The 26,955-nt window shown below is 59.7% G+C and overlaps 4 protein-coding genes across 5 annotated transcripts in view; 3 read left to right on the plus strand and 1 right to left on the minus strand.

The window, feature by feature from the left end:
* The window catches only part of ASIC4 (acid sensing ion channel subunit family member 4), a 32,289-nt gene extending 19,840 nt beyond the window's left edge, over positions 1-12,449 (plus strand). The window contains exons 2-10 of one of the 2 annotated variants that reach the window (XM_072932124.1): positions 3,706-3,850; positions 4,011-4,138; positions 4,229-4,388; positions 4,788-4,844; positions 4,940-5,093; positions 5,482-5,573; positions 5,884-5,963; positions 6,282-6,386; positions 12,346-12,449. In XM_072932124.1, coding sequence (XP_072788225.1) covers positions 3,706-3,850; positions 4,011-4,138; positions 4,229-4,388; positions 4,788-4,844; positions 4,940-5,093; positions 5,482-5,573; positions 5,884-5,963; positions 6,282-6,386; positions 12,346-12,354 — 930 coding nt within the window. In that variant the 3' untranslated portion in view covers positions 12,355-12,449. Of the gene's footprint in view, positions 1-3,705; positions 3,851-4,010; positions 4,139-4,228; positions 4,389-4,787; positions 4,845-4,939; positions 5,094-5,481; positions 5,574-5,883; positions 5,964-6,281; positions 6,387-6,664; positions 8,789-12,345 lie in introns of those variants that run through there. The other variant, XM_030277366.4, reaches the window with a different exon arrangement.
* Positions 1,596-3,699, plus strand: LOC140684557 (acid-sensing ion channel 1C-like). Its single transcript, XM_072932125.1, has one exon. The coding sequence runs from the start codon at positions 2,845-2,847 to the stop codon at positions 3,526-3,528; it is 684 nt and encodes a 227-aa protein (XP_072788226.1). The 5' UTR covers positions 1,596-2,844; the 3' UTR covers positions 3,529-3,699.
* Positions 12,351-18,900, minus strand: CHPF (chondroitin polymerizing factor). Its single transcript, XM_030277364.4, has 4 exons — positions 18,504-18,900; positions 16,743-17,307; positions 16,385-16,567; positions 12,351-15,961 (listed from the first exon to the last, which is right to left on the minus strand). Exons 1-4 carry the CDS (start codon positions 18,806-18,808, stop codon positions 14,699-14,701), a joined length of 2,316 nt encoding a protein of 771 aa, XP_030133224.4. The 5' UTR covers positions 18,809-18,900; the 3' UTR covers positions 12,351-14,698.
* Positions 18,901-21,644: 2,744 nt separating this feature from the next.
* TMEM198 (transmembrane protein 198) lies at positions 21,645-26,886 on the plus strand. Its single transcript, XM_030277368.4, has 5 exons — positions 21,645-21,798; positions 23,661-23,911; positions 24,018-24,593; positions 24,818-25,008; positions 25,526-26,886. The coding sequence occupies exons 2-5, from the start codon at positions 23,722-23,724 to the stop codon at positions 25,670-25,672; spliced, it is 1,104 nt and encodes a 367-aa protein (XP_030133228.1). The 5' UTR covers positions 21,645-21,798; positions 23,661-23,721; the 3' UTR covers positions 25,673-26,886.
* The last annotated feature ends 69 nt before the right edge of the window (positions 26,887-26,955 follow it).

Below are 26,955 nucleotides of genomic sequence, written 5' to 3' on the forward strand. Positions count from 1 at the left end.
TGCAATGTTTAATGTCGTCTTCCAGAGGCTAAATACTGTGGGGAGCCGTGTAAGCCATGGAAATACCTGCGTGAGCTGGGATCAGCCCGAGGCTGGCACAATGGGCTGGCAGCACTGGGGATGGGGGACTGGGAATGCCTGATGTTGGTCCTCATGCCCTCAGTGAGGGGTGGGCTGGTGTGAGCTAGGATGAGGATGCTGGGGGTCAGCGTCTTGCTCCCAAAAGGCTCCCCACAGCAAGGGGGCTGGAAGGTAAGTCTTGGGAGCATGGAAGGCACTTGAGGGGCCCCAGAACTGTGTGGGATAGGGAAGAAGATGTCAGGGTCCCCAGCAATATCTGACTGGGATCTGCCTGCTGAGGCACAGGCAGCTATTTCTGTCAAGGTCAGCGTGTCTCCATGGGAGAGAGAGGAAAATGAGAAATCATGTCAAGAAATTACTTCCGTAATGGGGTCTCCCCTGCATGTGAGCATGGCGTGGGGATGCCGGCATGCACTGGCTGAGCAAGGAGACTGGCACATAACACGGGAATGCTGCTTCTCTGGCCCTAAGACTGCAACATGCGTGGGAGCCCAGCAGGCAGAGTTGGGTGCCCAAGGGTCCGTATCTCAGTTGCTATCCTTGGCTAGACATGTGTGCTTCAGTTCTATAAGGTATTTTTCTGGGTCAGCTGGGGGGAGAAAATCCTGTTCCTGGTGCAGGCAGGCTCTCCTCTGCTCTTCTTCCTCCTCCTCCTCCTCCTCCTCATGCACTCCCTGTTATCTAATTGGATTTGTCATGCTGGAAAGGCAAAGCCCTCCAGGACTGTGCTGTGCTCTCGCCAGTGTGATTTCACAGCTGGCCTCGGCACCCCTGTAGCCGACAAGTGAGTAATTCAGCTGGGTGCCATGGGCACCCCTGCTCCCCACGCTCCCCCACAGCCGTGCCCACCTGCCTAGAACACAGCCACCACCACAGCTGGACCTTCTCCTCCAGTCCTGCCCAACACTGGTCCCTGTCCCTAAGCTCTGTCCCCACGTGCCCCAGCCTCTGCATCCCATCCCCATCCCTCACCCCCCTCCAGGGTGATTGCCATGCCGCCCGGAGATGTCTGAGCTGACACGAGATGGAAGCGTTCACAGAAATGACATTTTCTCCAGCCTGGGGAGCTTATCCTCCGTTTAAAGAAAACTAATATAGAAGCTGCCCTGGTGTGCCGGGGCCGATGGTATCAGGCAGGCAGCCGGCGGCGCTCACAGCCGCGATAAATCTCAGAGAAGAGCCGAGCCGCCGCACGGAGAGGGGCTGAGCCGTGTCCTGGCGGGGCTGCGGGCACACAGCGGGCGGCCTGAGGGGACAGCTCAGGGCGGTACCGTGGGGTGACCCACGGGGTCCCGAGGATGCAGGGAGCGGAGGGGGATGGCGCCGGCGCTGGACTCTCGGCGGGCGTGCGGCAGGAGCCGGAGCTCGGCGCGCCCGGTCCGGCTCGGGGGCGGCCCGGGGCTGGGCCGGGGCTGGGCCGGGGCCGGGCCGGGGCTGGGGCGCGGGGCCGCCGAGCGCGGGGCGCTGCTGCCCCCTGCCGGGCGGCGCCCGCCCAGCACGGCCCGTGAGGCGCGGCCCTGCCGCCCTTGGGCGCTGCCCTCGCGCCTGTCCTGCTTCCTCCAGCGCCTGGAACCACGCTGCCAGATGGGATCCTGGCCGTGTCCCCGTGGTGGCTACAGTTACGTGTTGCTCAGGCATCAAGGCCTGCCTCAGGGATGGTGCTGAGAGTCACTGCTGAGGACATCAGGAGTTCCCTTTGTTCCAATCCCTCCTGCCACCACTGGCCTTTTCCTGCCCTGATGCGATGGAGCTCAAGGATGCTGCTCTTCACTGGGCCCAGTAACCCTGACTTGTCCTGGAGCTGTGGAGGATGAGGAACACTCCCCTCCCCATGCCAGCCCACGCTGCGTGAGTGCCAAAGGTGTGTGCCTGGGAGCAGCAGCAGCAGGAGATGAGAGGCTGAAGAGAGTACAGTGCTGAGCTTTGAAGGCACCTGACAGGCTGTCGGGGTGCTGCCAGCCACGCTGCCAGCCGGGTACGAACACCCCCCCGCCCCGCCACTGCTGCGCTCTGATCACAGCCTCGCCGTCACTTCAAAGCACCCGCCCGGCGCAGGTGGGTTGTCATGCAGCCTCCCACCCCATGGTTCCACCCCTCCTGACCCACAGGCTTGCTTCTCCCGCCCTACTTGGCCCAGAGGCACTGAGGGCCCCAGCTCCAGGGACAGGGATACCAAAGTACAAGGTAGACAAGGTCCCAAGCAGCACTGACAGTAGGTGATGGCCTCCCAGTGCTGTCATTGTCCTGCCTCTGTGGGGCAGAGTCCCCAGCTGCAGAGCAGACACAACTGGGGGCCCTGGAGGTCCAGGCAACGTTTTGTGGTGACTGCAGTGAAATGCATGGCAAGGGACAAGGAGGAAGAGCTGAGGCGCAACATTCCTAGGCACAGGGTTCACACAGTGTGCCTGAGACAGGTCATCACTATCCAGACACAGATGCCCACCATGCCGGGACACTGGGGGCTGCCAGTTCAGCTTGCCTGGGGTAAGACAACACACACCCCTGTCCCAACCCAGCTCAAGAAGGAATTTTCCATTCCCGAAAGCAGGTTGGGGAAAGGCGTGTTTGCAGCAACCCCCTCCTCTCCCTCCCCTCACCCATCACCGAAGCAGCTCAGAAAGGCGCCTGCCTTGTTTGTCTCCAGGAAGGTGCAGAGCAAAAGCCTCCCAGGAGGGAGAGATCTCTGGAGGGGACCAGGGACCCTGGGCAGCTTCAGGGGCAGCCTGCAGCTCACTTTCCAGAGGAGCCACCCTGAATGCAGCCATGCCGCTGCCCCTTGCCTGCTGCCAGGACGGGGAAGTTCTGACACGACCCCAGGACAGCAGCGCGCCCCAGCTCGTTGTCGGCATCCTGCGAGCCACCAGGATCCCCGGGCTGCACTACATGTGTACCCGGCCACAGTCCCGCCTGCGCCGCCTGCTCTGGAGCCTGGCGTTCCTGGCCTCCGCCGGGCTGCTGGCCACCGGCACCACCGACCGCCTGCGCCACCTGCTCTCACACCCCGTGCACACCCGCGCACGCCTCGCCTGGGCACCGCAGCTCCGCTTCCCGGCTGTCACCCTCTGCAACCCCAACCGGGCACGCTTCCTGCACCTCACCAAGCCCGACCTCTACTCGGTGGGAGAGTGGCTGGGGCTGGCCCAGGAGAACCACTCGCTGGTGCCCGAGATGCTGGCCGTGCTGGGGGAGGACCAGCGTGCCTGGCTGACACGTCTGGCCAACTACTCGCGCTTCTTGCCACCCCGCCTCTCCGAGCGCACCATGCACAGCTTCTTTCACCGCCTGGGCCACCAGATTGAGGACATGCTGGTGGAGTGTCGCTTTCAGGGAGAGCGCTGCGGCCCCCAGCACTTCACTCCCGTGAGTTCCCTCCTGGAAGGTGCAGGACAGTTGGGCTGCCCCATGGGTACTGGGAATGATGCTTCACCCCCACCCCAGCAAGAGTGAAGGGGTGGCAGAGTAGGGAGTCAGGTTGAGATGAGCCTTTCCAAAGGTCATGCAAGACTGTACCTTCCTTCCATCACCTCCGTGGAACTGGAAAAGAGTTTCTGGATATCATCCTGCTTGCAGAATACTCGACCAGATCCCTGCCTGCTCCCTTACCACTGCTCTCTCCATCCCCAGGTCTACACACGCTATGGTAAGTGCTACACCTTCAATGGGGATCGGAGGAATCCACGTGTGACCCGCCAAGGTGGCATGGGCAACGGGCTGGAGATCATGCTGGACATCCAGCAGGAAGAGTACCTGCCCATCTGGAGAGAGACCAGTAAGTGGGGCTATGGCTGAGGCAGGGCACAGGTGATGGGTGCTAGGATGCAGGGTTGCCTGGCAGAGCAGAGCACCCTGTGAGGGTGGATAAAGCAAGGCATCAGAAGGGTGCAGGTGCTGGGTCAGTGCAGGCATGCAGCACCTCTGTACTCCTACAGATGAGACATCTTTTGAAGCTGGCATCCGGGTCCAGATCCACAGCCAGGACGAGCCACCCTATATCCATCAACTGGGCTTTGGTGTCTCACCTGGCTTCCAGACCTTTGTGTCCTGCCAGGAGCAGCGGGTAAGGCAGGATGCCCCACAGCCCCAGGGAAGTGCCTGCGGGCACTCAGCCCAGCCCAGCCCTGTAGCAATGCCCTTCCCACCCCAACAGCTCACCTACCTGCCACAGCCGTGGGGGAACTGCCGGGCCAGCACGCAGGGGGAGCAGCTGCTGCCTGGCTATGACACCTACAGCATCGCTGCCTGCCGCCTCCAGTGTGAGAAGGAGGCCGTGGTGCAGAGCTGCCACTGCCGCATGGTCCATATGCCAGGTGAGGGGTGTGCACGATGGTGTGAGGGGCGCCCCACTGCCCCAACAGTCCTGCTGGGTTTGTTCTAACGCCCTGCAGTCTGCACCCAAAGATCACCTCTGCCCCAACACTCTGTTCTCAAGGATTCCCCTGGCCCCATCTCTCTTCACCCAGGGACCACCCCACCCTCTCCACATGTTGGGTCAGCCCCTGTCCTACCCTTCTTACACCACAGGTCAGCACCTTCCCTGTTTGCCTTGTACCTGGGCCACATCTGCCCCAACCAACCTGCACCCAGGGGTCACTCATCCCCATTCTCTCTGCACCCTGTCCTCTGCACTACCTCCAAGGGAGTGAGTTAAGAGTGGGGGGCAGAATCTGGCCAAATTTCCCTCCTCCCAACCACCTGCTTCTCCACAGGCAATGAGTCCATCTGCTCCCCTAATGTGTACATCGAGTGTGCTGACCACACGCTGGGTAGGTGCGGCAGTGGGTGGGCATCTAGGGGCCAGCCGAGTGCCCCAGGGAGAGGGCTGGAGATTGTGGCTGTGCCAATGGGTGTCTGCCCCCAGACGCAGCAGTGGAGGACAGCCAGGAGCGCTGCAGCTGCCCCACACCGTGCAACCTGACACGCTATGGCAAGGAGATCTCCATGGTCCGCATCCCCAACAAGGGCTCAGCGCGCTACCTCGCCCGCAAGTACAACAAGAATGAGACCTACATTCGGTGAGTTGCCAGCATTGGGGTATTCCAGGGAGTGGGCAGGGGGCTTAGGGACCTGGGGAACTTCCACTCCACTCCTGGCAACATGCAGAGAGAGGGTCCTGGCATACTTGGTCTCTGCAGCATCCTCTGTGCAGGGGTGTTTTCACTAGAGCTTCTTCCCAACTTGTTCCATCTTCCCAGCCCTCCTGCCAGCACCTGTCCAACCCACTGTCTCTCCTGGCCTGGGACATGCTCCATCCATGTCCCCACTGCACCAGCCCAAATAATTCACGAGGGCTGTGGGAGCACCTGAGAGCTGGTGGGCTGGGGGATACGGGAGGTTTGTGGGAAGTGGTGCAGGAGGGTTGATGACCAGCCCTTTTTGCTCAGCACAGTGGTGTCCCCACAGGGAGAACTTCCTGGTGCTGGATATCTTCTTTGAGGCACTCAACTACGAAGCCATTGAGCAGAAGAAAGCCTATGACCTTGCTGGGCTTCTCGGTGACTCCCCTCACCTTCCTGTGGGCCCTAAGGCGCGGAGCTCTGGGTCCCAGCCCTGAGAAGATGGGGGTCTGGTGGGGAAGGGATCACACAGAGCAGCAGCCAGCCCCAGGCTGGCTGAAGGGTGGAACACTGCTGACTGCCCCCTATCCCGCATGTTCCCCACTCCCTCTGTCCTGCTGAGCCTGCCCCCATGACTGCTCTGTGTACCGCCATCTGGCAGCTCTGGCACTGCCCTGCTGGCCCACCCCAGGCTTCCAGTGGGCTGCACAGCATCTCCTGGTGACCATCTTCCCCTCCTCCTCCCCAGGGGACATCGGGGGGCAGATGGGCCTGTTCATCGGTGCCAGCATCCTCACCATCTTGGAGGTCCTGGATTACATCTATGAGGTGTGTTTAGCCTTCAGGGATGTGTCTTGACAGTGGGTATAGAGACAGGCTTCTTGGGGAGAGCATAAAATGTGTGGCCACCACAGAGGGCCATAGCAGCCCCCAAATTAGGGAACACCCAGAGGAAGGCAGTGGGAGGAGAATGTGTCCCCCAACATTCCTCAGTGACCTGAGCACAGGGAGGGTGGTGGACCAAGGTACTGTCCCACTGTCCCTGAGTGAGAAGGGGAGCAGGCAGCACCCACTGTAGACTGGGGTGTCCACACACAGGGTGTTACCTGTGTGCAGGTCTAGGTCTGACCCCCCATCTGCACCCAGGTGATCCGAGATAAGGTGAGCCGGGTCCTGCGCCGCTCCAAGCCACCTCTGAAGAAGCCCTCGGGCAGCATCGCCACACTGGGATTGGAGGAGATGAAGGACCAGGTACCCCTGCAGGGCTGGGCTGCCTGGAGGCTGTGAGGACAGGGACTGGCCATGTGTCTGCCCCCACTCCAGGGGGAGGGGATATCATCCCAAGATCGAGGGTCTGTGCGGCTCTGCATTTGGTGCCTCCAGGCTGCAGAGTCAGGGCAGTCCCAGGGAGGCAGGGAGCTGGATGTCCCCTGGGGAGCTCTGCGGACAGGCTGTGATGGGTGGGAGGACTAGGGAGGTGGCAGGATGCATGGAATCTATGCCCACCCTATTGACTGCCATCCCCACAGAGCCCCTGTGAGACACTGGGTCGGCACGTGGAGGGCGCCTACAACGCGGGCATCCTGCCCAACCACCACCACCGCCACCACTACCCTCACCAGGGAGTCTTCGAGGACTTCGCCTGCTAGGCAAGACTGGGTCTGGGGGGCAGCCCCCTGTCACCCCCCTCCCCAGCATTCTCATGGAGAGGGACGGCGGCACTGGGTGTGGTGGGCACAGACCCCTGCCTCCCCCACCCCACTGCCAGGACCAGCCACACTGTTCGCCCCCAGTAATGCCACTGGAGCTGCCTAAGCACCGGCACTGGAGCGGCCCCCGGCCCTTTTGCCTGTCCCCTCTGCTTGCCCCTAGCACGTGGGCTCAGCCCGGTTTCAAGCACACAGCGTGGAGGGGGATGGGCAGCCAGGGGGGTTTGGGGGAGTAGCAGGTGTGGGCCAGAGAGGCCCTGGTGCTGCAGAGCATGAAGGGGATAAGCTGAGGTTCCTGTGAGTCCCTCCAAGCCCTCCCTTGGTGACCCCTCCTGGGTGGTGGTCTCTGCCCTGCATGGTTTTCCCTAGGAGAGAGACATGCCTGGAAGAGCTTCCCTCTGCCCGGGAACCACCTCCTCCCCTTCCTGCTGCAGGGCAGGGCAGCATTGCAGGGCACCCCTCTGAGCAGCATGGCCCCCGTGGCCAGCACAGGGACACCCCAACTGCAGCCACACCTGCATGGCACCACCCTGACCCCTGGCACCACCACCACCACTGTGACACACCCCTAAACACATGCCCACCCTTGCCCAACCTCATGCAGTCTCTCAGGGCTGCAGCCCCTCTATCAGTGTTCCCAGCCAGACCCCTGCACTGTGACTCCCCCTGCCACTCCAGTGTTGGCCTCCAATAATCCCCAGTCATTTCAGCACTGCAAACCTACTGCCTCGCCCATCTCCTGCCCCAATCTGTTGTGAACCCATCCTCTCCTTGCCCAGCTATTGCCCAGAGTGGCTCATCCTTGGTGTAGCTGCCTGGCACAGCCCAGGCAGCATGGCAGGTCCTGCCCTCGCTCCCCTGCCTGTCACTGCTCTTTTGCACCGTGCACGTACCCCTTGCCATGCTCCCAGCCCCAGGTGCTGAGCACCCGCTGTGCCTCCCCCAGACTGTACACGGTTAGGAGGGTGCTCTGTGCCCAGCCCTGTCTGGACAGCCACAGTCCAGCCCGCTGGCCGGAGTCTTGGCCAAAACTGCCACCCACAGTCCTCCTGCCTGCCCTGAGACGGCGGGACACACGGCAGGACGCACGGCAGGACCCACAGCACTTCCCCTGTCCTGTTGTACATTGCCTCCACCCCCTCCACTGTAGCAGCAGACACCAGCGCAGGGCAAACTGCCCCAAAATATCTCAGGAGGGGGGGCGAGCTGGCAAAGCCCCCCTCAACACACACTTGGCAGAGGGGGACCCCAAGGCAGGAATTTGGGACCGCTGGGGAAGGCTGGGGCTGAGCCAGGCAGCCGCTGGCCGTGCTAGTTTGGTCCCCCTCCCTGGTGCCCACAGATGGATCGTGGCCATGTTGTGCCATGCCCAAAGCCATAGATGCAGGAGGAGCCATCATCCCTGCAGCCCTCAAGGCCCCACAGATGGGAGACGCAGGGCAGGGAGCAGGGCACCAGCAGCCCTGGCTCTGGGTATGCACGGTCCAACAGCTCCCACGAAGAATGCACCCACGTGTAAGCATGTTCCCCGTGGGTGCAAGCACCCAGCTGCGTGTTCCCCTGTGTGGGGGGATACACAGCGAGCCTCCCAGCAGGCCAGCCACACTGGTGCTCCCCAGGGAGCCCTGCAGAGCACCCCGTGCCGGCTCCCCATACACCAACCTGCAAGCAGGGGGGTTCCCAGAGGGGTGCCACATGTTATCCCAGAAACGTGCCACAGCCATGCCAGCCAGCCTTACACCAAGGTCTCCTGCAGCAAGGGGGGCGGCGCAGGATGTGTCCCCTTCTTGCCAGTCGGAGCAACAGGCCCTGAGCGGGGTGGGCATGGGCACCATGGTGGGAGGGCCAGCACAAACCGCCCTCGTGCTGGTGAACGTGAGAGATGTGCGTCACTGTTTTATAAATGTACAAATGCTCCCTAATAAAGAGGCACAAGTAGGTCCAGAGATGCCTGTGAGGGCTGATGGGGCAGAGAGATGGGTGGGACACCACCCTAGAGGAAAGGTGGTGGTGGGACTCAGGGAACACTTTACAGCCTTGCGCTCATGTACAAGGGGTGCAGGGTGAAACAGAGGAGACAGAGGATGGGTGGAGGGGAAGGGGGGTCCTGCTGGGGGTTTCCCTGGCAGAGGTGCTCCTCCAGTTCCTGCCTTCTCCAAAACTTTCTCCATCTGCCCCAGTTACCCTGCAGCACAAAGGGGACACAGCAGGAAACAGAAGCTGATCTCTTGGTGAAGGCTGCCAGCACCAGACAGCACAGGTTTCCCTCTACAGCAGTGACGGCTGAAAAAACCTGAGTAAATTGGGTGCAGCTGTGGCACAGGGCCACATCCCACAGCTCACACCATGCCCTCATGCCCTGTGAGAAGAGCATTGAGCTTGGGTGCTAAAGGGAAAAGCAGGAAAATAGCTACACGCTCCACATCCAGTTATTATCAAATATGATTTGATCCCTTTGGGATGAGACTGTCCCTGCCATCTGATTTTGACCCATCTGCCCCTCTACAATGCCCCATCATTTTACCTGCACCAAGACAGTAACTGGGAGCTCATGGTGCTTCCTGCTCTACAGTGAAGATGTGTCACAGGAGCTGAGTAAGGAGAGCAGGACTGTGTGGTGGGCTCACGAGGTCCTTCCTCACTGTGTCCTCCAGCTCCTCCAGCGCCATGCACAGGAATGAAGCATGGCAGAAGGAAAGGTTGGGCTTCATGTGTGGCCCATCCCAGCTTCTACGCCAACAAAGCAGCCTCAGGATTCCCAGGAGCCCTGTAGTGATGACCTAAAAAAGATTTGACATATACTTTTCTCTGTTGCTTTCAGCACCTCTATTCTTTAATTTGACAGCTTCCAGGTGCTATCTGGGAGTGACAGCTCCTGTCACTTCCACTTCTCCAAACAGGACAGGCAGATGACATGAACCCTGCACCACCCCCAAACTGCGACATGCCTCATGTCCCAGCACAGATGGTACTGGGCTGAGGAGGGCCAGTGGGACAACCCGGGCTTAGCACCCCAGGGTCAACCACAAACCCCAGTGCTGTGGCTCCTGGGTGCCCCCTCCCATGCTGTGCCTGTTCAGGGGCCACCAGAGGCTTAGTCCTGCCCAGAGATGGAGATGCTGCCACCTGGGGCTCACCCAGCACAGCACTGCTTGAAACACCTGTAATGAACCACATGAAATAGCTGGGGCATAATTAGAAGGGGATCCACTACAGTGAAACAGGCCCTTAATTTTAATGAGCACAGTGCTCTGGACAAATGCCAAGTACCTGATCACAGCAGGACCGGCTGTACTGGCGACAGCTTCTGTCACCGTAGAGGTGACAACCCCAGAAGACACAGCAGGAGTGGCAGTAGGGAGTAGGCACCAGGATGGAGCAGGCAGCAAGGATCTTTACCATCTATAGGGCAGGCATCTCCTCTGGGCACTTTCCAACATACCTCCACTGCCACAGACAGTAATTACAGCTGTTTTCATAGAAAAGCTGCATTTCAAAGAAAAAAAAAAAAAAAACATCCAGCTTGGGAGCAGAGGGTTTGGAAGTAAGCTGTGAAATGCAAGGGGACATGTGACCTCACTGCTATCACCCCCTCCCAAGCATCTCCTGCCTGGAGATGCTGATGGTGACAGGCAACACCCGGAGAAAGGAGTGAAAGGAGTGACTCTCAGCATGACTGTATGATGTGCAAATGCCAAGCTCACTGCTTTGCACTTTGATCATTTGCCCATGATCCCCTTGCTGGAAAAATGGACCGGTGGTATCAATCACTTGGGCCAGGCAAGGGACACACTGCACCCACTTTCCAGCACTCAGCCCCTCACAGTGGGCAAGGAGGCTGGAAAAACCAAGGAGGCAATTAAAATAAAAGTCCAAGCAAGCTGCCTGCCTCTTTCCCCAGTGCCAGAGCTTCAGGATCTTGCATTCTGCCAATGCTGGGGCGGTGTGACCCCAGAGGGAACATCCCTGGGCATAGCTAGATATGCTGACATCCCACAGAAGGAAACCCCTTCAGGCAGGCACATACTGACAGCAGCTCTGCCTGCACCTACAGCTTTCCTTCTTCATTGAAATGCTCTGATTTCCCCGAGCTTGGCCAGAAAAAAACGTAACCAAAGCCTCTCACACCCTCCAGAGGGGCTAAGCAGTACGTTGGACAGGCAAGGCATTGGATGCAAGCACAGCTTGATGCTTCCCTGTCTGCTCCTCTTCAGGCAGAACAGCTTCTTCTGCCTTCACTTAGAGACAGGAAGGAGTGTTTGCTGGAATTGGGTCCTGGCCTGTGGTCAGTAGAGCTGCTTCTCCAGGACAGGCACCACTGGCCCCTTCCCAAAGAAAGCACAGGGAAGGAAGGGCATTGCATTGCCCTCCAGCTCTTTCATGGCATGGCCGCAATTCCCCTATCTTCCCAAAGGTCAGCCATCAAACTGATTAATATTGCTGGAGCTGAAGTAGCTTTGCCACAGAGTTGAGCACAGCCTGAAGTGACCCAAGCAGGGCTAGGGAAATAGGCTTTGCCTTCCCTGCTCACAGGCTAATTGTTGTGTTTGCATACACGGGAAAACAAACCACAGGATGGGGGAGAACAGCAGTAGCTTGGGTTTTCCCCAGTTTGAGTCTCTTTCCTTGCCACAGTGCAAAAATGAGAGGAGGCAGGAGGGAAGACAAGTGCCCACCCATGCCCAGTGTATTCAGACATTCCCTTTCGTGCTTCAGAGTGCTCTGAACCACCCCTTCACCCTCTCTTCTGAAAAACTTCCCAAGAGAAGGTTGCTCAGTCTTTCTTGATTGCTGTGGTGAGCCAGTAACATTTAGAAAATTTCCGCAAGGGAAGCAGAAGTCTACAATGCAGGAGACAAGTCTTCTCCTGCCTTGTTTGTAAAATTGACCTTTCACTGCCCTGCTCTGCAACTGGGTAAGTGCAAAACGCACACACTGTATGGAAGTACCAGACAAGCCTGAAGAGGGATCGCAGAACGTCTCTATTTTCTCATCTGCCCACATCAGCAGGGCTGCTCCTCCCACCCCTTTCAAAGGTGTCACTGTTGCGGTCTGGTGCCCCGCCTGCACCTGCTAGCCCTGTGAGGGCAGGAGAGGGGCAGTGCACCTGTGTCCATGCCCCTGTTGTCACAGGTCTCTGCCACATCCCAGTGAGCACAGACAGCGCTCACTTCAGCAACCCTCTTCCCAAAGTTTTGTACATCCTTATTTGGGGTTTCATCATGTTTTGATGCTGCAAATAGCCTGGCAAACACTAAAACAGCTTCAAACCCTGCGATCTCCCTTGAAAAGGGAGCAGTAACTGTGCTGGGAGTGCCACAAGCAGTCATTTGCTCATACATATGCCAGAGCGGGAAGCCTCTCTGCTGGTATTGATAGTGCAGAGCATTAAGTATGCAAATACCTCTAACTCGGTCTGGGCAAACAGCAGTGAGGCACCAGCAACTTTATCTTGAAAGTCTTATGATAACTAAGTGACAATTATGGGTTTCTTTTCACAGCCAACTTGATTTGAAGCCGCTTTATTACCATTTGGATACTCTTCTAATGCCTAATCACATCTTACTACTTGGTACACTTTTCAAAGGATAGATGTATCTGTAATACACCTGCATCTGCCTCGCTCCCTCTGCCCCAGATTTCCACTTGAAGGGAATTAAGGATGTGCTCAGGGAAGATCAAAAATAGAAATACCCAGAACAAGCTAACAGTTACTGTCTGAAATATAATAAAATTATATTTAAACATATACCCTCCTACACCATGGATACAGAGACTGGAGCAGGAAGAGATGAATGAGGTATCCTTGGAAAAGGCATACCATACAGCCCAGGGGCCCTCCATGAGTTTTGCTGAGCACCAGCAGCCATGATAAGTAATAGTGAGTAGGTTCAGTTAATTTTCTTGGGGGTGTCTCTTTGATACGTGTTTCATGAAGCAGTAAAACATGATGAGTAAGTCCCCACACCTCATAATGCAAACAGGAGTTTTAGGTGATAAAACTCATGTAGGACAGGACCACAGTGCTCTACCCAACTAAGAACTGGAAAACACAAGTGCTGGGAAGCCCTGAGATGTAAAACAGCCCAAAAAAAGAGTGAGAGCAATGCAGAGAGAGCAGGTCCGGCACTAATGATCCAACACAATGCTCAGATCCAATTTCTGGCCTGGGAGCTTCCTTCAGAGCTGATCCCAGATCCTGGAGGGCAGAGTTCACCTCACTTGAGCAGCCAGCATCTGCTCTGACATGGGCCAGGAGTCCCCCATTACTCACATAGAGACCACAAAGGCTGTTACAGAGACAGCAGATGTGGGAGGACGCACAGCTCCACCAGCCCTTTACTGCTGCTTTTCCACCCATAGACAGGGCTGAGGAGGACTGGTCAGTGGGACCACAAGTTTACAGCAACAGGAAAGACAGGACAATCAGCATGTTGCACTGGACTTCCCACGTCAAGGGGTTCAGCATCCTGCCACGCCATCAGTGATGGCAACAGGCAGCTACAGCAGGACAGCCCCAGAGATCACGAGCATCAGAGGAAGTGCTGGCCTCCTGCTGCAAGCTGCAGGGGTTCAAGCAGGCATTTCCAAGTGTGCTTGGCACATCTGCCAGCCTGTCCATAAGGCAATGGGCTCCCACAGCCTCTTTAAGAAGCAGGCATCTCCCTGCTCAGGTAAAGAATGTTGCAGGTGCTTGGGGAAAGAAGCATCTCTGTAACTAAACTGTCCAGCCATCTGCAGACAGAACTTAAACAAGCAGCCAGCACCTACCACCACGAAGACCTCCAGCAGAACACCCATAGTTGCCTCATGAGAGAATCAGCCAGACCCACCAATACATCTCTCCATTTTATTAGTGTAAATGCACCCCATCCCCCCTCCTTTCCCCCCTATTAAATACAAACCAGGAGCAGTGAGCGGCTCCTCAGTCGCTTTCTCCTTAGGAGATGCACAGCCAAACCCTCTGCCATGCCCATCAGTGCCAGGCACAATGCCTCTCGACCCTGAGGGCAGCCCCACAGTGGGGAGGGATCCCACCTCTGTCAGGAGGCTCTCGTCTGAGGGCTGTGACCTCCGACGTCCTATCAATACTGCGAAGGCCAAAGCGGCCTGGGTCATGGTTCCCATGGGGAGCAGCTCACGGTACATGAAATCAGCAGGATCCCTTCTGGCACCCCCTACACCCACCAGCCCCAGGGGCCCAAGTTCCTCACACCCCAACCAGACAGGAGCACTCCAGCTCATTGCCAAGTGGCAAAACCCCAAAAACAACATCCTTATTGCTCTTTTGGGATGGGATGTGCCCCATTCCACTGTCCAAGCTTGTGGCAGGCACAGGGGCACATTCCTCCCTGTACAACCGGGCCAATGCTCCAAAGGAGCAAGGAGCACATTCCCATCCCAGGACACTGGGAGAACTACGATGGATCACTCCAGGCCCTGTGGCAGTCATGGCCCTGCAGAAGGGGGACCTTGGGCTCTACATTTCCCCAGTTAAGGGGGGACAGCAAGAGACATGGCAGCCCATCTCCCCAGTGCTCAGCAGCAGGGCCAGGACAGAGGGATGGGGCCAGCAGCCACCAGCTCTGAATGAGGAGCCAGGCGTTCCAACTTGCAGTTCAGTGACTGACCCCATCGTGCCTGGGGTCTGCACAGCCATGACTGCTTGAGAAAGACCCAGGCAACCTGGGCTAGCAGACCCCGGCCTGGGGAGCCCCAGTGGGGCAAGTCACGAGCTTGGACACCAGCAATCTCTGCAGCCGCTGCAGAAGGAAGACAGATTAGGTTAGGAAAAGAAGTGGAGTGGGCAGACAGACATAACATGGCAGGGCCAGCCCCTCCACAATCCCGGGTTCAGGTGCTGTTCCCTTGCTCCTGCTCAAAAAGGACCATGGCCAGCTGGGAGCGAGAGCCTACGCCCTCCAGGCTGCTTTGCACACAGCGGTGGTAGATGTCCTCGCTCAGCCGGGGGTTGCAGGCCTGGTGCCGGTAGTGCTGCAGCAGGGCAGGCTCCACAGCCCGGAAGACATGGAGGTTGGAGTACTTGATGAACATGTCGTAGATGTCCAGGGTCTCCAGGATGTCCTCGTTCTCCTGCACGTCCCCTGCCATGCGGGTGCGTGCTGCCATGTAGTCAGCGTTGTAGAAGCAGGCTTCATGGAAAACATCACGGTCAAAGCGCCCCATGTCCCTCAGCAGGTCCAGTGTGGTGGGTGGCACCTGGTTGTGGTAAGCAATGGCTGGGTTGTAGCCCTGGAAGTGGATGGGGAAGAAAACCTGCCAGTTGTTTATGGTGTTCATCCGGCAGCGGTTAAGGAAGTCAATGGTGACCTCTGTCCCCACGCCAGCCACAAAGAAAAGCGTGTCCACAGGATGCTTCTTGGAGATAATGTCCATGACCTTGATTTGGGAGGGCGCATCTGTCTTAACACTGATCCAGGGGATCTTTACCTCTGCATACTTGCGCTCATACTCGGTGATCTGGGACTTCACAGAGGCAAAGATATCATTCTGGGTGACCTGCTGGGCCTCAAAGGGGTCATAGATGAAGAGGAAGGTGAGCACTGCATTCTCACTGCTCTCAAAAGCAGCTGCCGCATAAGCCTCCAGAAAGCGGGCGGCGTAGTCCCGGTCATGGGCCGTCAGTGGCAGGATGACATTGATGCGGCTGGCCTCTGTCACATAGGGCATGGGGATGATCTCCACCTCGCTGAGGGGCCGCAGCAGGTGCACTCGCTTAGTGACGGAGCGGCTGTGGCCCTTCTGGGTGACCACCTCCACCTGCAGGTCCAGCGTGTACTCCATGCCACGCGTGGGGTCGAAGCGCCGGTAGCCGTTCACCAGCTGCTGCTTGCGGACGTGGAGCACCGGCTGGTACTTGCGGTTCAGCTCCTCCATGGCCGTGGCCACCACATCGGCCACATCTGCCAGATCTGCACCATGCAGCTCACACTTGGGGGAGCCATCCACACAGGCATAGACCTGCTCCTCTGTGAAGTAATCCCAGCGCAGCACCTCAAAGCGAGTTTTGGGCTGGAATGGGGGCGGGATGCCAATGGGCCATGTGGCGATGTGGTCCCCGTCCGCAGACAGGCTGCTGGCATTCTGGATCTCCATCTGCAAGACAAGAGATGGACAAATGAGAGCCAAGGCAGGCACAAACTAATTCCAGCTCTGGTAGCACTCAAGCTGATTTCTGATACGCAGAGATTAGCCAGAGCTGGCTCAAAAAGCAGTGCCAGAACAACGCTGCCCTCAACCATACTCCTGTCCAGCATCTCAGGTTTTCTTCCCCACCCTACCCAGCCTTTGTGACAGACCTCTGCACCCTTCTGTCTTCATCACCCTGAACCACCACTGCATCTCCAGGACCTATCTAGGTCCAAAGCTGCTTTCCAGACAGCACCACTGCCTTTGTAGCCACGCGAGCTCAGCTGATCCTGTCTAACAGCAGGATCAGTGAGAAACCCACAGAGAAACCAGAAAGCCCGCATGGATGACAGACAGAACCAAGACCCTCCCAGCCAAGCCAGGTCTCACCTGGAGCTGCTGGATCTCCTGATAGGTTCTCTCAAGCTCCACCTGCGCAAAGTACTTGTGCAGCCGATACATCTGGAGGGGATCCAGCACAGGGTGGACAGTGAAGGCACTCTGGAAACGGAGGTTGGTCTCCCGTTCGGGGTCTGCGTTCTTCCCCAGCTCAAAATATTGGTAGTGCAGACCCTGTGCCAGCCAGGAAAGATAGGTCACAACCTGTACTCCCACACCACCAGACGCCAGTACAGCAAGTTCAAAGGATGTCAGGGTGCAACAGCTAGTCCTCCCAGGGTAGAGAGAGCCCACAGGGAGGAGGGAAAACACTGGGCCAGGATCCAGCCATCTCTGCTGCAGGACCTACCTCATGTTCCTCAGCACAGTTGACACCCGTGTAGTCAATGATGCAGCGGCCCAGCCACTCATCAGGCCGGGCACTGAGGATGTCATTGCGGCAGCTCTCCAGGTGCTGCTGCAGGAGCAGGAGGAGGCTGCGGGACAGCAAGTAGCCAAACCCTCCATAGCAATAACGTCCCTCAGTGTCCCCACCAATGAACTCCTCAGGACGACCCAGGTAGAGGTGGGTGTCAATGCTGAGGTGGGCAACCAGGCGGTTGATGCGGTGCGCCTCCGTGTAGGTATCGTCCTGCACCAGGAAGAACCAGTCGAAATCATTCACGTAGTGGTCCAGAAGGTACCTGACGGTCTGGTACATGTTCCAGATGGGCCGCTCGTCACTGTGCGTCACCACCGTCATGCCATGGGGCACCTTGCGGCCCCGTGTGCCGGTGAAGTACACCAGGCGCTCCAGGCGGTGGGCCAGCGTGCGGTTGACAGCCACCCCCAGTGTGTTCAGCGTGCTCTTGGAGGTCAGCACACCCACAAAGAGCCGCTGCCGCATCCCCAGCTCGGTGCTAATGTACCGGGTCCTGCAAGAAGAAGACAATGTATGGCTCCTAGGGCACTGCACCCCAACCCAGCCTACACCTCACTGTTGTAACCAATGGCACCGACCTCGGTTCCTCTGCAGGAACTGCTCCCAGGCTTCAGCCATGCACAAAAGATATCACCCCAGTGTAACTAGCTGCCACTACACATGTCTCAGAGGCACTGCACAGCACTTTGCTGAGGTTCCCCATCAATTTGACATCAAAGGAGACTCTACCTTCCCATAAGCTGGCCGGTCCAGCTCTAAACAGATGCTCCCAAAAGGCTGAGCACAGCTAAAAGCAGAAAACAGGGCTGCACAACCCAGCTCTAGCAGGGACATGACGCACCAGACACCCCAACCATGAGGCTAGCCCCAGCCAGGTCTGAACTGGGAAACACCTTCCTGCCACCCCTGCCAGTCATACTGCTCTAAAGCAGGCAGGCAGAAGAGCCCGTGCTGCCCTCCCTGGGGAAGCCAGGCCCCACACAGGTTGCTGAAGACAGCAAGAGGGCTGGTTGTGTCCCCCTCCCCACCACGGCCCCCAGCTGTCGCACTCACAATGACTTTCAGGTTTAATTCCCCCAGCCTGGCGCAGTAGCAGGAAGCGACCCCCCCACCACCACCACGTCCCCCAGCAGCCTCCTGGTACACAGTGGCCCCATTCAGCCCCCTTCATCCGCCCACCCCCTCGCCAGGACAAGGAGGCCCTTTCACTGCCTGCTCCCTGCCATCCAGGGGACGCTGGGATGGGGCTGCAGCCGGCTCCGGAGCAGGCTGGCGTTTGCAGCACTGGGTGGGGACGTGCCACCAGTGGTCCCTCGCAGACAGGAGGGGACCGTCGCAGGGTGCCCGGCAGCACGTGCTGCAGCAGGCAACCCTCGCACAGCGGGCACCAGCATGGGCTAGAGACTCTTCGCTGCGGGCTGGGGTTAAGGTGAAGTCGGGCACACGGCAGGAAAGGAAGCAGCTGGGAAAGGCACTCTCAGTGAGAAAAACCCGTCTGCAGCCCTAGGTGTCTGAAAGGAGGGCAAAGCGTACCCCTAAACCTCCTTTAAAGCCCCCCTTGGAAGTCCCCCCGCCCCGCCGCGGCAGGTACCTGAAGCTCGCCCGCAGCTACCCCCAGATAAACCCCGGCGAGCGGCGGCCCCAGTCCCCCAGCCCGGCCCGGCCCGGCCCGGCCCGGCCCCCCCGCACCTGACGGCCTTCTTGGCGGCCCTGCCGGGGCTGGGCGGGCGGTAGGGCACGACGCGGGGCTCCCAGCTGTCAGCGCCCAGCGCGGCGGGCACGGCGTTGGGCCTGCGCGCCGCGTTGCCGTTGGCGGGGCCAGGGGGTGGCGCGGGGCCGCCGTCCGGGTGCGGGCGGGTGGCGGGGCGCGGCGGCGGCCCGCAGGGCTCCTCCACCCAAGTGACGCTGAGCAGGCTGAGGGTGAAGCCCAGCGAGACGCCGATGGCGACGGGCCCGGCGGGCCGCAGCACCGACAACACCAGCGACAGCCGCATGGCCGGGACGGGACCGCGACCGGGACCGGCTGCCGCTGCCGCTGGCGGCGCCGCCGTCCGACGTGTCACCCGCGGGCCCCGCCCTGCCGCGCGTCACCCGCCCCGACCAATGCCCGCGCTGCGACCCACGCGTCACGGGGCGGGGCGACCAATCGGGCGGGGGCAAGCGTGGGGGCGGGGCCAGGTTGCCGGGAGACCGCGGGGCAGCGGCGGGGCCGGGGGCGGCGCGGTGGGGCTGTCCGCACCCCCGCACCCCCGCACCCCTCACCCCGCGCCCCGCACCGCACACCCCGCACCGTCGCCGGCTGTGTCGCCGTGAGCGCCCCCGGTGCTGCGGGGCAGCAGGGCAGCGCCTCAGGCCCGCAGAGCGGAAAGCGCATCCGCCGGGGAGCGGCACCTGAGAGGGCTTTAGGGCGCATTTCCCCGGCCTTTTGTGCCCGGGACACGAGGACCTCCGCGTGGCCGTGTGTCCTCTCCCCGGGGCGCTGGTGAATTCATGGTGTGTTTGAACAGCCACGTTCCCCAAACCGCCGCCCGAGGGTCGTCCCCTCGGTGTGGATGGTGGCTGAGTCGTCGGGGGACCAGTGGGGGCTGAGTGTTTGAGGTCGGAGAGCGCAGTGCGGGCTGCGGGCTGCAGGAAGCAGCTGGGCACACCGGGTGCCTGGGGAGAAGGCATACCAGGAGAGAAACGGCGGCTGGGAGACCTTTGGATACACAGAAGCAAACTATCCCGGGACAGGAGGAGGGCAGGCAGGCACCAGGAGATCCCAGCAGCAGGGGCCTTTATCATGTGTTTGAAACGGGAGCAAAGGGAGCTCCTCCAGCTGGGGTCGGGTCACCATCCCACTCTGAACTGTCTTGCAGCACAGATGCACCATCGCACCGGCCACCAGAAAGAGCCCCTGGGGCAGAGCTGAAAGAACTGTCTCAGGGCAGAGCTTGCTGCACAAACAGAGCTTCCAGCACAAGAATGATCCAACCCAGAAGCTGCATGGCAAGCGGCTCTATATGGCTGCTCAGTGACAGGCATTGCTGAATAAGGGCAAGAAGGAGGACCTGGCCTTTCCGCCCATTCCCAGCCCATGGCTTCACGTCCAAAGCCTTGCAGCCGTTGGGACTCTAAAGTGCCTCTGGATTCACTCTGGGTGGGCAGTCCATTCCACCCTCCCCATGAAACACAGCCCCCTTGCCCTAGGGAGCACCAGCAGCCACAGAGCACTGCAGGGCACTGAGGGCATGTGGGGACCCACTCAGCTCCAGGATCTCTTTCATTTTCTAAAACAAAGCAGCCTGTTTTCATCGGAAAGCAGTTGGCAGCATCCCACCCCCCGAAATACTACACCATCATAGGCCTTTTTACTCTTGAATAGACCAAGACAAGCAATAGGCAAAAGCAGTCACGTGGATGGCAGTTTAATGAAGAACATATAAAAACTAGAATCAGAGAGAAAGAAATGGGATGGGAAGATACCACAAGGAAAAAAAAGGTTCAGAGCTAAGAAAGGAACAGAGATCTTCCATGCAGAGAGGTCAAAAAACAGCCGTGATGATAAAAACCCAAAGTATCCTGTTTTCTGTACCTAGCAAAATGCATTCGAAATAGAGGCATTTGATTTCCTTTATGGGTTGGAATATTTAACTTTAGCCACCTTACACAAACCCAGATCATATTATGTGAGTGATGAGAGGTTTCATTCTGAAATGACCCTGTTGATTTGAACTTATATTCAGATAGAGGTGCAGCTCAGAGAAAGTAATGAAGTTTCCAGAGTCTGAGCTCAGGAAACATGCATGGGAAGCTGAGGGCAGAGCACACACCTCCCCAGGGCTTGCCTGGCAGTGGCTGAGCCCAGGGCCCCCATGCCTGGCGGCCTTGCAAGATTCTGTAGGGAAGTAGCAGGAAGGCAGCAGTGCCGTTCCTCCAGCAGCCCCTTCTCAGCCCCCTGCCAGCTGCAGCTCCCGCCTTTGTCTCCCCAGTGTTGGCATGGGGCTTAGAAGGGGCTGCCAGAGGGAACAGCACCTGCTGCCAAGAGTCTTCTCTGTGCCAGGATTTCCTGGGGGTCCCTAGGCACTACAGCTAGAAGGTGCCAGCTGCAGAGAGTTCTGCCTCTGCAGAGCACCATGTCCCCCCACCTGCTTGCCATGGCTGTATCTCCCATCCACTCATGGGGGACAGGGGGGCAGCTGCTCTAGATGCCCCCGACACGTGCGTTTGCCCCTCCTGAACGCAGGCACTCCAGTCCCCATGGCCCTGGCACAGCGCCTTGCACACTGCACTTTCAGGTTTACCTGACACAAGATTATCCTGCAGCTCCCACATCCACACCCTGCACCCCGCACTGCCCTGTCCCCGCACACTGTGCCATGGGGCTCGCAGCCCTCGCAGCCGCTGTGTGCCGGGTACGTGGCACACAAGGCCCAGTCTGGGGTGTGCTGTGCCACACTGCACACACAGCCTTGGGCTGAGTCCCCGGCACAGGGCACGGCACCGGACACGGCAACCCCTGCACACCCCAGTGTGCACTCCGGCGCGCCCCCCAATGTACACTCCACTTTACACCCCAATTTACACCCCACTTACACCCCAATGTATACCCCACTTTACACCCTCATGTGCACCACACTTTACACCCCAAGGTACACCCCAATGTACACCCCACTTTACACCCCAATGTATACCCCACTTTACACCCTAATGTGCACCCCACTGTACAGCCCACTTTACACCCCACTTTACACCCCACTTTACACCCCAGTGCCCCCCCACTTTACCCCGCCTCAGCCCCGCCCCCTGCAGAGGCCCCGCCCCTTCCCCCGTGGCCCCGCCCCCGGCGCGCGGTGACGGCGCGGTGACGTCAGCGGAGCTGTCCGCTCAGCACCGCGCGGCGGCCGCGCCGCCACCATGCGCGGGGTCCGCGGCCGGGAGCGCCGGGAGCGCCGGGAGCGCCGGGCGCCGCGGGGCCGCCGCCGCTGCCGCGCCGGGAGCGCAGGTGGGAGCGGGCGGAGCGGCAAGGGGGGGCAGCACGAGGGAATCCGGCAGGCGGGTGACGCGCCGAACCCCTCGGGGGAAGGGCTGGGGCACCTGGTTCCGATCCTTCCGTCGTCCGGCGGAGCGAGCGCGGAGCCTCGTACGGGCGCGCGGGGAACCCGGCGCAGCGCCCCCGGGACCCCCGCCCCGAACAAAGAGAGGGGCGGAGCGGCCCCGCGCCCCGGCGGCCTTTGCGGCCGTCGCTCGGCAACGCCGCGCCCGGCCCGGGGCCCGGCAGCCCGGCGGGGGCAGCGGGGCCCGGCCGGGGGGCGGCGATGGGGGCGCCGCGGCGGGGCTCTGCCCCGGGCGCTGCCGCCGGGCCCCGCCGCGCCGTGGCCGGCGGGGAGGGGAGGGGGCTCGGGGCCCGGGGCGGGCGGCAGCAGGTGGGCAAGTCCCGGCGCCAATGAGCAGGCGCTGGGCTCCCCTAGCAACAGTGCCCGCGCCAATGGGCGCCGCGGGCCGCCCGCGCCGCTGCCCGCAGCCCTGCCCGGCGGCCGTGCCGTCCCGTGCCATCCCCGCACCGGCCCGCCAGCCCTGCCACGCCGCATCCCCGCTCCCCTGGGCCGGCAGAGCGCTGCTCTCACTCCACGCACCATCGCCCGTCCCCAGCGGGGCCGGAGCGTCGCTCCTGCGCTCTGCGGGTAAAGTCCAATCCTGCTTAGCGTCCCCCCGGGGGCTCGAGTAGGGGCTCAGCGCTTGGCTGCCCACTCCCTGCCCGCCTGCTTCCTTGGGATTAGGCGCTGTGCTCGGCTTCCCCACGGGGACTTGCCGTGGCTGGTGTTGCCTTCCCCAGCCAAAGGGAGGAAGGAGGTTGTCGGCAAGGGTTGGGATGCCAGTGGAGCCCGTCTGGGCAGCAACAAGATGCTGGGCAACAGGAAGCCATGCCTGCAGCCTTTGCCCTCTTCTCATCTCCTTCCCAGAGCGCTGTTTTTGTGAGCTGTCCTGAACTGGCCGCATAAACTTGGCACTTGGCAGGAGTGATGCTGGCCTGGGGACAATTTGTGACAATAAAGCCATTCTGAACCAACTGAGCCTATAAAGGGACTAGGGGAGCGAAGGGGTGACGGAACTGGCTCCAGGTGGGAGCAGGCAGACGGATGCTGTAATTAGGTTTAAACTGAAGCTGGATCAGCCTTTGGAGGGGATTATGACCCCTCCATCTGTGTAGGCACTACAGGGGGCCCAGTAACTGTTTGCTCAGCATAGCCACAGCATTACAGGTGAGCCCTTGGGTAAGGGGCAGTGCCAGCTGCAGCTGGTGCCCTTCCAGCCCCATGGATTGGCATGGGAGGGCAGGATCTAGTGTGAAGGCCCAATTTGCTTTTACAAGGACAGTGGGAGCTGGAGCAGAGATGAAAAATAGCCAGAAATATGATTAGAGGATTGGAGAAAATGCCTTTGAGTACAAGCTTAAAGAGCTCAATCTGTTTAGCCTATAAAAATAGAAGACTGAGGGGTGACTTAATTACTGAGCATAATTACTTCACAGGCAGAAAATACCAAGTTGTGGAAGTCTTCTGTTAATCGAACAGGGAAAGGGTGTCGGAGAGGCATGGGCAGGAAATTGAAGCCACAGACAAATTATTAAGCGACACAAAGCTCCCAGAGACACAGGCAGACTCTCTGGGGACAGCACATCCCTTCAGCCACACGTTGGGTGGCAGTCTGCGCTCCCACTGATGAGGCTGTTCCCCCATTCCCTCCCTTCCTATCCACATAGCGGGGGGACAGAGCAGGATTTCTGGTAGCCAGGTGCTGAGTAGTGGGATTGCTGCCAGGCATGTGCCACCAGTTGCTCCATTCTCCTTGTCTCTCTCCTATCAGGTGGGGCGAGTGCCGGGACACAGTTCTGCCGGCGGGCTATGAGGCAGGAGTGGAGATTTTGATGCCTCTCCCAGGAGTCCCCAGAGCCATGACTGCAACTGTGCAGACGCTGCGGTTCAAGCTGCTGCCGCACGAGCCAGGCCAGGAGTGGGGGCACAGCTGCCAGCAGGAAATTGAGCGTCGCTACCAGGTGGTGCCCTCAGTGGTGTGCGCCATGTGCTGCCTTTTTGGCATCATCTACTGCTTCTTCGGTGAGCCAGGCCAGCCCAGCTGCTGGTGGGGCAAGTGGGGAGGAGGGCAGAGGTGAGCTAGGGGGTGCTGGCCATCCACTCCCTAACTCTGGTGGTCTCTCCACAGGCTACCGCTGCTTCAAGGCTGTCATGTTCCTGACGGGTCTGATGTTCGGCTCTATCATCATCTTCATGCTCTGCTACAAGGAGCGGGTGCTGGACACACAGCTGAGCGTGGAGGCCTCAGTGGGCATTGGGTTGGGCATTGGAGTCTTGTGTGGGCTGGTCACCATGCTGGTGCGCAGTGTTGGCCTCTTCATGGTGGGGCTGCTGCTGGGGCTGCTGCTGGCGGTGGCCACGCTGGTGGTGATGGAGCAATTCTACCACCCACCAACGGTGTGGATCCCCATCGCACTGCTCTTGGGTGTGGGGATGCTCTTTGCTGTCCTTACACTGCAATGGCAGCGCTTCTTCACCACCCTCTCTACCGCCGTCTTCGGCAGCGCTATCATGACCGTCACTGTCGACTACTTCATCGAGCTCTTCCTCCTGGTGCAGTACATCTATGAGCGCATCAAGGTGGCCCCTGCTCGCCCCGTGTGCTGGTACAGCTGGGTCATCCTGGGCATCTGGCCGCTCCTCACCACACTGGGTGTCCTGGTCCAGTGGAAGGTCACAGCTGAGGGCTACTCCCATACAGAAGGTGTGTGAGAGTGGGGCAGATGGGCATGGCACAGGGTGAGTGTAGGAACTGTGAACTGGGGTGGATGTTTCCAGCATGTGGTTCACAAGGATAGATACGAGGTTCAGGACACTGTGGTGGCACACCACCCAAGGGAGACCTGGTTGCACAAAGCTGGTGCTGGTTTGGCTGCGGGGATCGTTTGGATGTGCTCTCCAGTGCTCACAGGCTGCTTTGCTCCACAGTGATCATCAGCCGGCAGCAGCGTCGCGTGCAACTGATGCGCATCAAGCAGCGGGAAGACCGAAAGGAGAAGAAGAAGAAGCGGAGACCCCACCACCCACCACCCCACCAGCACAAAGCCCACCCCCCCGAGCCTGCTTACCGCCGCAAGCCCAACCCTGTGCGCCGCTTTGATGGGGACGTGCTCTCCCCCGTGAGTCCCGCAGCCAGGGTAGAGATCTCCCCCAGTCTCCAGAGTCATTCCTTCCCTATATCGGTGGGCTGGGGCATAGAGAGGCACCCAGGCACCAGCTAACATCCGAGCTCCTCGAGGGATGAAACTGGGGTGTCCCAGGGACTGAGCAACTCAAGTTGGAATGGGCCATTCCTACCATGGAGCGCTTCAGCCTTTGCAAGCAAATGAAAACAGGAGCTGCGCTGGCAGGGTGCATCCCCCACAAAATGTTTTGATGGGAGACAGGACATTGGCTCCAGCCTTTGGGCAGAGAGCACTGTTGGCATAGCAGTAATAAGCAATCGGCAAGGTGCAAAATGCCCAGGGGAGGGATCAGGCTGTGCTCCCTGCTGTGGCCAGTCACTGGAGGGCCCGAGTGCTGGGGATTTCACTGGGCTGTTTTTGGAGAGGGCAGGGAGGGGCTGCAGCGGCATTTAGGGTGGGGTGGAGTGGTCCAGGAGCAGAGCCCCCCTCACTTTCTGTTCCTCTCTCACAGAGCTACATCCAGAGTTTCCGAGAGCGGCAGACAGGACCATCGCTGAACAGCCTCATCGCCAGCTCCCATGCCGTGGTGGACCTGGACTATGACTGCAGCTCCACCGTGCCCCTCACCTCAGGCTCTGGCCCTGCTGTGAGGGTATAAGCCAACCCAGTGACCTCAAGCAACACCAGCACCCCAGCCTGCTCTGACAGAACCCCTGAGACAGGCAGGGCTTTGTCCTCGGCACCAAGTGGCCACATGCGGCTTAGGGCTGCAGATGGAAACTTTTCTTGGAGACACATGGGACTTGTCTGGGGAAGCCCCAGCTGCCAGTGGGGCCCAAAGGTGCTGGGGAAGCCCTTTGGCAGGAACTCAGCCCAAGGACCAGAACCCATGGACGTGCAGTGCAAGTGGCTCTGCTGGGGTGGTGGGTCCCTGAGCCCCCACCTCTGTGCATTACCCTGTGGCCCGGGCACGCTCATCCTGCATCTTAACGTTTCCCCATATTTGAGTCCCCCCCCTTCCCAGGAGCAGCTCCCCACCCCATTGCACCCCAGCAACTCCCCAAGTGCCTGTCCCCTATGTTCCTTCCTCAAAGAGCAGGTCCCATGGCCCTTTTCCCAGCAGGGAATCCCCTGAGCATGTGAGCCCTGTCCCACCCTGTCCCCAAGAGCAGCTCCCAGGCAGTGCTTCCTAAAACCTGCCTCCTCAGAAGATCCTCCTGCCCTAGCCACCCTCCCTACACCCCAGAGCGGCTTGCCACTCCTTTTTCCCAAGCTGGACCGGGGTGGTCCTGGGGCAGAGACTGCCACGGCCAGGTGGTTCCCAAGGTGATGCTGGCAATCGGTGCCTGTCCAGCAGGAGCTGCGCTGGCAGGGTGCATCCCCCACAAAATGTTTTGATGGGAGACAGGACATTGGCTCCAGCCGTTGGGCAAAGGCTGGGCTGCCTCAGGGATGCGGGGACCCCTGCAGCATCAGAGACCGTCGCTGTTTTGCTGGCGACTGGATTTTTATAGTGGCCAGGGGACCCTGGGGCAGGGCAGGGCAGGAGCCCCTGCCCAGAGCACTGCTGCGGGCAGAGGCTCACGCCTTGTATATATTTCTCTTGCTGTGATTTGTATTAACTTATTACGGAGTGAGCCAGAATTCCCCATGGCCAGGCAGGCAGGATGGTGGTGAGACTGGACCGGGGAGCCCTCTGCTTTGGGAGCACCCCCAGCCCAGCCCAGCTGGCCCCGCTGCCCCAGGAACTGCATGTTTCTGCCAGGCACCCCATTCCCGCAGCGTTGTGCTGCCATCCCCCTTTTCAGTCTCTTTTGTAAATGTGCCAAACGCTGTCGAGGCCTCGGCCACACAGTAAAGAGCCTTTCGGAGTCTGGCGTGCAAAGCCAAGGACTGGGGTGGGGGAGGGGGGGGCAGGGGTTAGGGGGGCCCGGCTGGGTT

Source organism: Taeniopygia guttata, chromosome 7 (assembly GCF_048771995.1).
Source record: "Taeniopygia guttata chromosome 7, bTaeGut7.mat, whole genome shotgun sequence".
NCBI lineage: Eukaryota > Metazoa > Chordata > Aves > Passeriformes > Estrildidae > Taeniopygia > Taeniopygia guttata.